The sequence below is a fragment of the Protopterus annectens genome, chromosome 1.part0 (genome assembly GCF_019279795.1).
Source record: "Protopterus annectens isolate FY-2018-M chromosome 1.part0, PAN1.0, whole genome shotgun sequence".
In the NCBI taxonomy this organism is placed as follows: domain Eukaryota; kingdom Metazoa; phylum Chordata; order Ceratodontiformes; family Protopteridae; genus Protopterus; species Protopterus annectens.
In genome coordinates, this window is record NC_056725.1 from 1,171,746,462 (window position 1) to 1,171,760,345 (window position 13,884).

At 44.2% G+C, this 13,884-nt stretch overlaps 1 protein-coding gene across 1 annotated transcript in view; it reads left to right on the plus strand.

Annotated features, from left to right (window-relative positions):
• SEC63 (SEC63 homolog, protein translocation regulator) overlaps positions 1-13,884 on the plus strand; it is a 1,535,741-nt gene that overhangs the window by 147,101 nt on the left and 1,374,756 nt on the right. The window contains exon 2 of the mRNA XM_044065412.1: positions 7,260-7,359. Coding sequence (XP_043921347.1) covers positions 7,260-7,359 — 100 coding nt within the window. The remainder of the gene's footprint in view (positions 1-7,259; positions 7,360-13,884) is intronic.

The window sequence follows — 13,884 nt, forward strand, 5'->3', positions numbered from 1 at the left end:
AATTTTAGAATCACCAGAAAGGTATTTAGATTATAAAGGTCCAGGATAGGATGCCATGTATTTCCTTTTCTGGCTACCAGAAAGTCTCGAATAGAAACCTTGTCCCTTTTCCTCTTCTAGTACCAACTGAATAGCCCCCATGTTCAAGAGAGAGAGTACTTGATTTTGGGCCTCTGGCCACTCGGTTGGTGTTGGTAAGGTGTGGAAGTGAAATCTGTATCCTTGGGACACTATATTTAAAACCCATTTGTCCTGGCTAATGAGTTCTCAGTTTTTGGCCTGCAGACCAATCTTTCTGGCTAAAGGAGCATTCAGTTGGGGAAGTGCTTGGGAAATTTTAAAAGCAAGTCATTGAGGCAGTTTTCCATGGGGGAGTCTTAACTACTCCCTGATTTGGGTGCGGAAACCCCCCTGCTTAGTCTTGTGTGTCCCCTGGGACTGAAACCTGGAGTTTCTGCTGTGTCTAGGTTTGGCTTGAGAAGACCTGGAAGGGGCTGGAAAGGACCAATTCATAGAGGGCCAGTGCCTACTAAATCTAGGAGGCTGAACCTCTAAGAAATCTTTAACAGTTTGCATAGATTCAGCTTTATCTTCCATCTTTTTAAGAACTTCCTCAGCCTTGTTTCCAAACAGGCAGTCCTGATTTAAGGGAGCATCCAACAATTTAGCTTTAACATGATCAGGCAAAGATTGCTCCTTAAGCCAAGCATGTCTTCTGAGCACAGATCCAGTAACAGCAGCCCTGCAAGAGGCCTCTAATGAATCAAAACCACATTGCAAAGTATGTTTTCCAACCTGTTCAGCAGAATGCATTAAATCCTGTAATTATTTTCCGCACAGTCAGGAATCAACATCATTTTCTATTTAAGCAATCCAATAACATGTTGCTGATACTTTAACATATGAAACTGGCAGTTTAAAGCCCTAATGGCAAAGGGTGCAGAAGTGTAAACCTTCTTACCCCATCTATCCAGCGTCCTGCAGTCTTTATCAGAAGGGGTAGGATTTTGGGCAGTAGAAGCCTTAATGCCCTTGGGTCCCTGTGAAGTAGTCTCTGGATCCGCAATAGGATTTTTAAAAAGGAATTTGTGTGAATCAGGAACCCTGTAATATCTGTCAGGGTTTCTAGGAGCAGGAGGCAAAGAATCAGGGGCCAAAAAGCATCATCAAAATGTCTAGTACAGGAGGAATAGCTAAAGGCCTATGCTGAGGCAGGAGTAACAAATCCCTAAGCTTCTTATTTGAATCAGAAAAATCCTGGCTTTCCCAGTGGAAATGCTCCCTTAGAGTATGTAAGGTTTCACCAAAAGAAAAATCCTGTGGAGGGGAGAAGCAGAGGGAATACAGTCCTCTGCATCAGAATCCTCATAAGTAGATAAGGGCATATCCAGATCATCAGAAAAATCAGAATCCTGGTCAGAAGATTCATAAACGACTTCAGTCCTAGGTCTCTTGGAAGGGGGAGGTTGGCTTCCCCTGATTAGAGTTATAAGATCTTCAACCATTCTTATTTGTTTTTTAGGCATAGAGGCCTGACCATGCGGCCTGGGCGTCGTTTTTTTAGGCATGGTTCTAGATTTAGGCCTAAATGAAGAAGTAGACTGTTTAATATGCAAGTCTGTAGGCCTGAATACAGCCTCAGAAGCCGGGTGCCTGCACACGGCTCTGGACCCAGCCAAGGTAGACATTCGCAGGTTTGTTTGAAGCATCTCGCAGCATACTAGACTCCGAATGGGCCTCAGTAGAGGCCTGCGAATCACAAGTAGTGAGTATCGGGCTGCGAAAGTGCCTCACTGAGTACCGGTGAACTGGCGACTGGCTTAGGAGAAGCGTAGTCAGTTTTGGACCTGAGCGGCCTGTCTCTGTCTTTATCTTTGCGTTTTTTCAGAATCCCGGTAGTCAGATGGCCAACTGACATTTCTGGATAATTAAACCGAGAATCGAAATATTTAGAGGCAAAAATATACAGACGACTGATAGTGCGCTTATTAATTAAAGCACAAAACCGACAGCAAGGTACGTCATGGTCGGGGCCTAGGCAAGGAATACAGTACGAATGAAAATCTTTGAGGTGTTTGCTTTCCACAAGTAATGCAGTTAACTTTTACTGACATCGGTAAGGAGCAAGAAAGTTTTTACTCAACTGGGTACTTGGCTTTAGTTGAAGACTTCAGTTCTGAAACTCGAAAATGAAAATTTAGGAGTCTGCAGACTGGCACTTGCGAACTGCTTCTGCTTCGGGCACTGCACGGCAAGAAAGACTGATGTAATGGCGTTGGCTGCATGTTTTATACCCCTGACAACCTGACGTCATGGAAGAAGGGACAGCAACTGACACAGGACTCGAGACTTTGTTAATCAAGCCGACTGAGGGCTACTGCAAGCAGATAACCCAGGCCGACTGAGGGCTACTGCAAGCAGATAACCCAGGCCGACTGAGGGCTACTGCAAGCAGATAACCCAAATGTAATGACTGCAACAGTGAAACATGAAGGATGTTAGGACAGTCTAGAGAATGCGCATGCTGAAGCCACACCAACTTCAGAAACCACTGGAGCTTCGTCATGTGGAGTTAGGCCAAAGGAAGCATCGGAATGGTCGAAGCCATGAACCCCTGAGCTCTCAAACTCCCTGGCTGAAACAGAGGCCAGGGGAAGAAGAGTTTGAAAGAAATGAGAGTTAGTGCCTTTGGAGAGTAGGCAGGGATGCTAGCATTGGCACTGTTTGAAACCTGCAACACAGAAAGACATGATCCTGAGAAGGAGTCGAAGACTTGTTGAAGTTTGTGAACCCCTGGCTCTGAAAAAGAGAAATGGTAAAATGAAAATTTTGCAAAAGGACCTCTGGAGAAGATGCCTGAATCTACAGATTGCCTTTTGCAGGCTTCAAGGGATCCGAATCTTTATTTGGACAATCACAGGAGAGAGGCATTTGTGAACACCCTTGGGGCAGTAGAAAGGCCAAAGGGCAAAGCACAGAGTTGAGAATGCCAGGAAGCAACAGAGAAATCCAAAAGTCTCCTGAAGAGAGGATGGATCGGAATATGGAGATAAGCGAGGATGGATCGGAATATGGAGATGAGCATCCTTGAGGTCAAGAGACACCAGAAAGGCCAGAGGTAGCAAGAGAGGAAAAAAAAGGACTGAAGGGACAACATCCAAAAGGAAGGCACCTTCAGAAAGGTGTTCCGATGAGAGAGGTCTAGAATAGGTCTCCAAGTACCTTCTTTTCTTGGCACTAGAAATATTCTTGAATAAAACCCTTTCGCCCTTTGGGACACGGGCACTTCTTGAATAGTACCCTGAGACAAGAGGTCCCAAAGAACTTCTGTGGAAAAAAGGAAGATGTTCCCAAGGAGACTGAAAGGAAGATGTTCACAAGGAGAATGAGGAATGCCCGTAAAAGGAGGATGGGAAATCCAGACCATGAAGTACCCTTGGCGAATGATTGACAAAACCCAAGAATCCTGGGTGATCTGGAGCCAAACAAGAAGAGAAAGGTGAATGTGGCTGGGAATGGGTGGATAGTCAGACAGTACCAGGTTTGTCAGGAAAGGAAAGCTTAAGAATCCAATGCAGTCTGAGTGCCCTTAGCAGGGGGAGTCCATTTACTACTCCCATTTTTGTTACTTTTTGAAGGCAGGCGAGACTGCCTACGAACAAAGGCTGGCTTGGAAGGGTAGTTCCATTGAAATTTAGGCACAGGAGAGACAGACGTGCTTAAGCTCCTGTAAAGTCTTTCCCTTGTTCTGAAGAGACTTAAATAAACTAGCAGCCACTTCACCAGACAAGAGTATTATCCAGAGGAGCATCCAGCAACTTAGCCTTAATATCATCAGGCAAAGGTTGAAGCCGAAGCCATGAATATTTCCTCAGAACTTAATCAGAAGTAGCAGCCCTTGAAGAGGCATCTGCAGCATCATAACTACATTTGATATAAAAATGAACTACCTGAGAGGAAGTCCTAAGCAGGGAAAGAGCAGAAGATTTACCCTCGAGTTTGGAAGATCAGAAAGAACCTGGTAGGCATGAGAAGGAACAGCCAAAGCATACCTAGAGATATGGGTCTGATAATTAATAGCCCTAAAAGCTTGGGTAGATTAAGTATAAACTTTTTTACCCAGCCTATCCATGGTTGTAGTCTGTCAGAAGGCAGTAACTTCGAAGGAAGCAATTGAGATGGCTCATCAGAGGCTACGGACACAACAGAGGGGTCAGCAGCAGGACAGTTAAAAAGGTTTTATATGGTGCTTGAGGATTGTTCCTATCAGAGTTCCTGGGAGCAGGGGACAGAGAATCCGATGCTTTAGAGGTAGCGGAAAAAACATCCAATAAAGCGGGCAAGGCAGGAGGAATGGCCACAGGTTTAGGAGATTCAATCTGCAGTAACTCATAGTACCTCTTGTGGATATCTGAAACCTGAGCACAATCCCACTATAAAAAAATAAAAGTCCATCATCCTAGATATAGTTTCCCCAAAGGAAAATTTCCTCTGAGGGATTGTCTAGAGTATTAGAATCCTCCTCCTCAGACCCTTAATCTAAAGGAGAAGGAATCTTGGCAGAATAAGCAAGGGAGTAATCATCAGAATCCACCACAGAAGGATGCAGTTCTCTGGGCCTTTTAGGGAAAGAGGCGGACCAAGGAGGAACAGGAACTGAAACCCCTTGAGGAGGCTGCAACGACAGTAGAGCACTAAATAACCCCCCAGTAAAGGCCTGCCACTCACTTTGTGGTTCCCTAGGAGCAGAAGAAACATGGTTAGCTTTCTGTTATCTTTTTTAAAGGGACAGCCATTCTGGAAACCTGAGAAGGCCCAGACTCAGGACAGCATTCCACAACTGCAGTAGGAACCTCTTCCCTAAAGATAAACTGCGGAACCCGACTGGACCCTTCGGAAACGGTCAGTTGCGGTTCCCCCTGAATGCCCAAAACTGACGCCTGCAAAGCCTTGTCGGATGTGCTGCTTGCCAGATCCTCACCAGCCTCCAACCCAGATGCAGTAGAAAAGTGTGACAAAACAACCAGGTGAGCCTCCAGGTGCATAATAACCTCAGGAAAAAACTCACGGCAGAGGCTGGACAGTGGAAGATTCCGGTCTTACGTTATGCACCTTCTTCCCAGATGGCTGACCCTCTGGGCAAGAAGTTCCATCCATAGTACCTGCAGCAAAAAGCTTAAGTCGCTGGTTCTCAAGGTACAAGGAAAGGGAAGGAAGCCTACTATGAAGAGTTTTGGGGACATGCCTGACAAATTGAACAGGAAATATGGTCGTGAGCAGCACCAAGGTAAAAGACACTTGTTGTGGTGGTCTTTATGAGGGATCAGTCTCCCACACTGGCATTTACCCTTCCTGGATTGACATTAACCCCAAACAGCACTAAAACAGAAAAAGTAACCAAAAACCCAAATGGGTACTTATTTGCAACTGTGAGGACTCCAGCAAACAGGAGTAAGCACAGAAAAGCCAATAAACAGAAAAGTGGTTAAAAAAACAAAACAAAAAAAAAAAACTGATATATGCAACAGACAAGCGGTTAAAACAGTGTTCGGACTGGTGGCAAAGAAGTTCTGAGGATGGGATGCCTGAACGTCACCTTTATGCCCTACTTAATGCAAGGAGTGTGCAGGTGACGTTCAGCGTACCTTAAAGCAATGGTAGACTTTTGTAAACTGTTCGGACGGAGGGTTTCATGGCAGGGAATCCCCATTGGTAAGGAATACTGCAGTGGTGAATGTAAGAACATCTACAATGTAGTTTAAAGTAGAAAGATTATTTATAAACTTTTCATTTTTGTAGTACACAGGGAAGGGGGTTAGGTCTTAATAATAAAAAGCAAATATACCCTCACTGCCAGCCAGTATTTTGAAGAGGGCCCAACCACTGCTGAGACTGCCTGTATGATGGCCTTCCTTGGCCAGTTCTTGCTCTCACTGGGAATACCCAGGATGGGGGGCTAAAATTAGATGGGGAATTACAGCAAGAGTGGATGATTAGACAGAAGGGAAGGGAGTACTACAGGAACAGCCAGCAAAGCGTTGCTCTGTGTTCTGCGAAACATAACTTGAGATGGAGAAGTTATTCCTGAAGTCTGTTTTGTGAATGGGTAAAGTGGCTTATGCAGTACTTTTGCTCAAATTTTATGAGATCTTGCAAGGAAGAGAATGTGAAACACATGCCAAGCATTCAGAGGAAGGCTACAAGGTTTACAAATCTGGTGAAAGAGAGCGAGTGTAGGCAGTGTGTGGAGTTGTATGCATTTCAACACTAAGGGGAAGAGAGCATTGGTGTGCCAGATGCTGCAAGGAAAACTGAGGGTCTGAAACCAAGGCATATGGACAGAGGAGGTGTCATCTAACATATGTGGATCTGAAAAAGGCTTTTATTTATTTATTTTTATTTATTATATACTGAGGGAGTTGTTGACCCTTGTGACAGACTTGAGTGAGTGATCAGTTGTTAAATTCCAAGGCCTTGCAGTAGAGGAAAGGGATAGCCAAAAACAATTGGCAAACTCAAGGTGGGTTGAAGCAGCACCTGTGTATCAGAAGTACTCAAGTGGCTGTTACTTTATTTAATGTAATGTAAACTGCTGTACATTCAAACTAGTGATTTCTAGATGTCCCGGTTGCAGAATCTGCATTTTAGTCCTTCCCTCAGATGGCAGCCTGGATTGGTCGCTCAGTTGCAGTAAGCCACACTGTTAGTTGGATACATGCCATCTTGTGCATAGTCAGTGAAAATGTCTGTTGCGGAGCTTCCTTCAAAATGTATAAAACTTCAACTGCAGAACCCCATAATCTATTTAGGAAGAATGCTTCAGCATTGACAGCTGATGCTTTGTGGGAAGAAGCTGCCTGCTTTAAATTTGTTGAAAGAGCAAGGTGGCGTTTAAAACTTTTCTGCTCATGTAATAACAGGAGGCCAGCATTCCTGTGGTATTATGGGTCTTCTAAACCCTACCTTTGTTTAAATTAAATGAAGAAAGAGAGAACATGGGGCATGTTCAGTAGTGGTGGCTATATTTTACATTCCCAGTATGCTGATTTTAAGTGTCTTTCTGTTAATAAAATATAAAAGGCCTACACCTTTGCCATAATATGAGTGGTCTTTGTGATTAAGACACGATTGTCTTGTATTTTAGTCTTTCCAGTACAGCATTGAGGACTTAGTAATTTTTTCACCCCCTGAAGTACAGAATGACTTAAAAATAATCATATTAGAAGGGTACTTGCTTAACATTTGTCATTATTTTACAGAGCAGATCCGTTTGAATAATTTAAGAAAAGTTCATGGAAGATGTCTCTGGTACCGCTTGAGGCTGTTGAAACCACAGCCAAATATCATTCCAAGAATAAAGTAAGTATTTTCTTGTTCTGTTTTGTTTGGAGATGCATGAATAGCAAAAGTGCATCTGCATTTTGCTGTTGTACATTGAGCTTTACTTTTACTTCTGTGGGATGGTTAGATGCTTCTGGTATTTGCATCGCCTGTGTTCTTGTTCTAACATACATTTGCATGTTTGCTTGAAAAAGCTGGGAAGCATAAATAAGTAAATAAACTTATATGGACCGTTCTAGTTAGATAGAGACTTGGTTAGTACTTCAGGAATTTCCTGTCTCACAGATTGCAGTGGTTTATGGTAATTGTTTACCTTTATTTTAATATATGGCATATAAACACTTTGGTGCTGCCTGGCCCTTCTTTCTGAATCTAATTGACTGTTTTGTGAAAGGATTTGGGTTTGATGGAAAATGCAGAGAGTATATGCAGTTGCTGTGCACAGATGATGTCTTCAAGAATGATCACAATTGCTGTCCTGTCTTGACAAGGTTATTGACAGAAGTTTTGGAAGAATAAATGAATATGGTGAAAGTTAGTAAGGAGACTATTGCAGAAGTTTCCATTTGAAAAATGGATGACAGTGAAAACGTAAAATAGACATTTCCTAGCAAAACAACATATTTTGGGTGGAAACCCCCCACATTTCCCTCAAAATGTATAAAGTAGAAGGTTTTCCCTGACAAGAGACTTTGTTTTCCCATTCCTGAAGAATCGCTAGCTGACTAAAAGTTCCAGCAGGCCTGCCAAAGGAGTGCTCTTCTGTGACAAAAACGCTGTGAGGTAACTTTGGCTCCAGCTGTCTTTATATGTAGCTCCACTTATGCTACCGATAGTTGTAGCATGTGCAAGGTGCCCTTAAGGTTTGAAGAGCTGGTTGGTCACAGGGGGTAGAAGCCATATAAGTTAGGCTACTGCAACAGTGACTAATGTTGAACATCAGTGCTTACCTATGTAAGGCAAAATTCTTCTAGGCCATTAATGCTGCTAAAGTGATCTTGGACTCTGAAATGTCCGTGCTACCAAATGGATTCTCTGTAGGTAGCACATGTATTTTTCCAAGGGAAATTCTGGGAAAAGTGAACAAATAAACAGAAGCGGGGAAGGTTTTCCCCACTATTTCTGTGGATGGAGAACATTTACTTGGATTTGCTAAGGACCTCATTAGTGCTTTTCATAGGAAGTTACTAGGTTATTGGCCCTGAGACCCTTAAAAGCCTAGCCAAGAATTTAGCCCATGTTTAGACAAGTCTGCACTGAATGCCCCTATCCAGCAGGGACACGGGTGGAATCCCAGGGATGTATTTACTGTTTCCCGTCCTGTTATCCAGGTTGTGCTTAAAAAGGGGTAAAGAGGGAGTCTCTGAGACACAAATCTGTCCCGCCAACAAGCCTATTAATGTCACAGACCAGGTTGAGGCCACACGTGCGGGTTACACAAGTGGAGCTTGACTTGTGGATATGCCACAGTCCCATCAAGGCGGGGTCCGAGATTGCCTTGTATGCCAGACCGAAGTCACCTCTGAGGAGTCTGTATGAAACCAAGTAGAGGGATAGGGCTTTCAGCCTGTCTGTGTAAGGTAGATTTTTGAGGCCCTGGATTCTCCTGGTGAGGAACCTCTGTGGTCTGTCCAGCTGCTGCTTGTGCTTTGCCGAGGTACATGCCGAACGGGACATCGTACTCCATAATGGGCAAGGGAATAATGAATAAGGGAAGAATGCAGGAATGTAATGACCTCCTTGTCCCTGGATGAGACATCCTTATTTATGAGGTGGGCCATGTAGAAAGCTTTCTGTACAACGGAAGCAACATCATGGTCAAATGACAGGCTACTATCAACCTGGGTGCCCAAATCCCCTACTAGCTGATTGCATGCTTAGGATGTTATTAATGTGATAATTTTGTAGGGACGTCCCTCTCCCCAAAGGGGATGATGCATTTTTTGGTATATTCAGCTTGAGGCCATGTTTCTGGCACCAGTCATTTGTTTGGGTGAGACCCTTTTGGATGATGTCCACATCACTAGGGGAATTGATGACAGTGCCCAGTTTGCAGTCATCTGCAGACTTAGTCAGCTGTAGCCCACTGGGTTTGGCCTGCACCTCAGAAAACTATATCCCAAGTAACAGAGGCCTCAAGACCGAACCCTGGGATACACCACTCGTTAAGAGTCTACTGCTTGAGGTGGCTTCCCCTATTTTGAGTAGGTGGGTTCTATCAGTGAGCCAGTTAACTACCCATCTGGTAACATATGGATTGATGCCTAGTTGAGAGAATTTATCTATTATGCCTGAGGGGAATAGTGTTGAAGGCTTTGGCCAGGTCAAGGTAGGCAGTGTGCACAGTCTTCACCTTGTTCATGGCTTTGGTGACTGTCTCAAAGACGTTGACTGTATTTAACAGATATGACCTCCCCTTGACAAAACCAAACTGTGTGGGATCACGTGTTTAGAGGTTGCCAGTGTCCTTGTTAATGAGGTCCTTGATAATCCATTCCATGACCTTGCAGATCAGGCTAGTTAGGCTTATGGGTCCATAATTTCCCGGATCGGTGGATGTGTCACCTTTGTGCAGAGGAGTGACAGTGGCTGTCCTCCGCTCAGCTAGGACAAAGCCGGTACTCTGGCTTTGGTTGAATAGGGCGCTTAATGTTATTGCAAGTTCCTGCCCGAGTTCATATAGAATGCAGCCTGGGATGTTATCGGGTCCCATGGAGGCTATATGTTTATGCCTTTGAGAGAGTAGTGATGACCTGTTCCCTAGATATAAGGGGAAAGGTACTGGGGATGTTCAGATTTATTAAGTTGGTGGGTCAAGGGGTGAAGTTTTTGCTGAATCTGTCAACCAACAAGTTTGCTACATCTACGGCATTTGTGTATGTGGTGGTGTTGATTACCAGTTCTGAACGATCTGGGTGCTTCCTTTGAGATTGCAAACATATGTGAAGAAGGCTTTATGATTGTCTCTAGTAAATGTGGCCAATTTGGACTCGAAGATTTCAGTAGTGCTTTTATTTGCTTGTTCAGGCTAAGGAGCGATTGCTTCCAATTGGGCACCTGCTCCTTCTTGGTCTTGGACAGCAATCTTTTGCCTTTTTATAGAGTTTATTTATTGCAGATGTCCACCAGCAGGTTTACCCTTCCGTGCGGAAGATGATTAGTCCTGTCGGGTATTCCTGATTCCATGCATCTATATAAATCCTTGTATAGTGCTTTGGTGTAGTTTTGCATACTGGTGCCAGTTCATAGAGAGAGGGAAATGGCTGTGAAGCTGATTACAGCCTCCTCAGGGATGGTATAATCAGCTTTGGAGAAGTTTTTTTGTTTGACTCTAGCTGGAGGGGGATTGGGGGAGATGTTAACTTCGAAAGTGACCGCTTTATGGTCAGATCTTACTAAGGATGATGATGATGATACTGTAGGATGCTGCAGTTGTTGGTTAATGCCAAGTCTAAGATATTATCACCTGTTGTGGGGGTATAAACTAGCTGTTCCAAGGCATTACAAGATTGAGGAATCTCTGGGCATGTGTATTCTGGCATGAGTAGTTCTTCCAATTTGTTTGGGTAGTTAGTCACCCAGGGTCAGGGTAAAGGGTTGAATCTTTATAGATTCACAGGTCCATATAGGTGGATTGGGCATCTTGATTCAGATTTGGGGGCCCATAGCTAGCTGTGATTTGTATAGCGGTCTTGTCAGTGGTTAACTCTACATGGAGTGTCTGCTGTGCATCATACTATTTGACAACCCTGGAGGTGTGTATGTCTTTAATATATATTGAAACTCCACCTCCTTTGCTTTACTGCCCACAGTTTGGGGTCTGAATGTATGATAGGATGAGTAACCAGGTAAGGCTGGGGTGCTCTCCGCAGCTTTGAACCAGGTTTCTGTGACTGGGCAGATGTCAGCATTTTCCAGGGTTAAGCATGCTTACAGTGAGTGCAGTTTCATGTTTAGGCTCTGAGCGTTTAGCAGCATGACCTTTAATATGCGTTTTGTTGAAATTTTTATGTTCATTTTAACCTCATCACTTTTCTTGAACCAAGCTATGGGGAGTGGCAAGAGTCCTTGCCAGAAGCCTGAAGCTCAAGTGAGACAGATGAAGGCCGTCTCTGGCAAAGCATCATTGTCTGTCGATCTTATCTTCCCAGGGTGTCAGGTACTGGACCCCCCTGGAATGACACCAGAAACTAATCCAATTGTTAGTCATTTTCTGTTCTTGAGGCATCATTCTGGGTTATGGTAGAATGCTACTTAAGGCTAGGGACATACCTGCCTGGGGCACACATTCAGTGAGTTCAACCACGTCTCTCTTCATATAGTCCAGGGAGGAACGTCTCAAGTCATTCATGCCAACATGGATTATGACAGAGTCATAACAGTACCTGTTGTTGAGAAACTTGAGTGTGTATGTGATATGGCCGACTCTAGCCCCTGACAGACAACTAACCGTGACTTTCTCCTTATTCAGCCTGGTGAGAGGCACATATGTGTGCCTCACAATGGAGTCTGCTGTGACTAATGTTGGGGTCTTGGTTAAACCATAGTGGCTGTGAGACAGAGTTGTGTGGATTGTGTATGGACTTTGAGAGGTATGTGGTGTGGAGGACTGTGGAGATCGTGTGTATTTTTGCCTCTGAGGTCTCCTAAGTTTGGTTAGGTTTTTATTGAGGACCTCCGCATATGTGGGTGTGTGTTGCATAGGTGTGGGTGGTGTTTGAGGTGTAGTGATTGTGTCGACAGCCTTCTCAGTGCCAGATGTACTGGCATTTGAGGGAGAGAGCATAGCCACTAGGTTTCTAATGTAATTGCATCTCTTGTAAATTGTGTTCCTAGGTGGTAGTAGTAGATGGTTGTCCATGTACATAAGGCAGTTGCTACACCGTCTCAGGATGCCCATGTCAACCGGACTGGCAGGAGAAACTGTAGGAAATTGTCCATCCATATTTGTCAGAATCTGAGGTAGAAAGGCCAGGAAGAGCTAAGGGTTAGGCCTAAAGCCCAAGTACTTAAACCAAAACTAAGAGGTTTAGAATAAGACTTAAAGTTTAAACAAGCAGTAATAAATGCAACAGAAAAGATGCAGTTGAACACTTTAGAGAACAAAGGAGCAAGTAGCAGAAAAAGCAAGATAAAGTAATAGAGTAGGAGGAAGAAACACAAATGCACCGAAAGCAGCTGAATAGAGTAGGAGGAGGAAACACAAATACAGTGAAAGCAGCTGAATAAAGTTTTGTTAGTAAAGTAGAAAGGGAGAGAGGAGAAGCAGAAGATAATTCAAGGTTAAGGAGCTAAGGGATATGGCCTTCCCAAATGATCTCTGCATTAGGTAGAATGATCTAATGAGATAGGACTGATAGAAGTGTCCCAGATAAAATTTACAGTAGGGGTGGGCAACTGCAAAAACCACCAACTTTAAGAACACAATTGCAATTGGGCGAGAAGGTGGGAGAAAAACAAAATTCAACCAGAGGTCAGCAAATGTATAAGTGCAGACACAGAAAAATAAATAATTCAGTCGAGCAAGTAAATAAAAGCAGTGCAGTACTGTTAAGCAAATAAATAAAAGCAGTGTACTACTGTTAAACACTGAACATTTAAATTGCGAAAAGTATACTTATGTCAGCTCTGTAATTCCAGATTGTTTAAGAAATATTCTCACTCAGGCACAATGGAGCTTCAAGCTCTTTACTAAGAAAAGAAAATAGAGATGTTGAACAAACACAAAGCGTTACTGGCAGTTTGGAAGTAGTGTCCTGCTACCCTCCTCTGGCAGTCTGTAAAGCTGAGAGTCCCTCCCCTGCCTGTCCGTCAGTGTGATGGACCAATCACCTGGCAGTGCAGAGACTGCCTTACAGACCCACAGACGCGACCTTTTCAGATGTTCTTCGTGTTTCACTGTTTCAGTCATTACATTTGAGTAATCTGCTGGCAAGTTGCCCTCAGTCGGCCTGATTAACAAAGTCTTGGGTTCTGCGTCGATTGCTGTCCCTTCTTCCATGACGTCAGGTCATCAGGGGTATAAAACAAGCAGCCGACACCATTACATCAGTCTTTCTTGCCGTGCGGTGCCCAAAGCAGAAGCAGATGTCCTTTAAGAATGCAACTGCAGTCATAACATGTGGGTTGTCCTGCCTCAGGCAGCCCTCGGTCGGCCGGATTCCAAAGTCTGGGTCCGACGTCGGCTGATGTCGCATTTCTCTCCGAAGTCAGAGCGGCTGGAGTACATAAGCATCAGACGACGCCATTTTCTCCAGTCTTTCTTGCCGCGCGGTGCCCGAAGCAGAAGCAGTTCGCAAGTGCCGGTCGGTCAGCTCCTGTATTCTACGATACCGAAGTCATCAAAAAAGCTAAGTACCCCGTTGGGGACCTTTTCTTGCCTCAGCCAATGTCAGAAATTACTGAAAAAGTTAACAATTGTCTTTTTGTGGTTAAACAAATACCTCATAAGGATTTCCACTCTTACTGCCTCCCTTGCCTGGGCCCAGGCCACGACGTCTCGGCCTGTGTAGCCTGTGCTCGCTTCAACAGGTGCACTCTCAG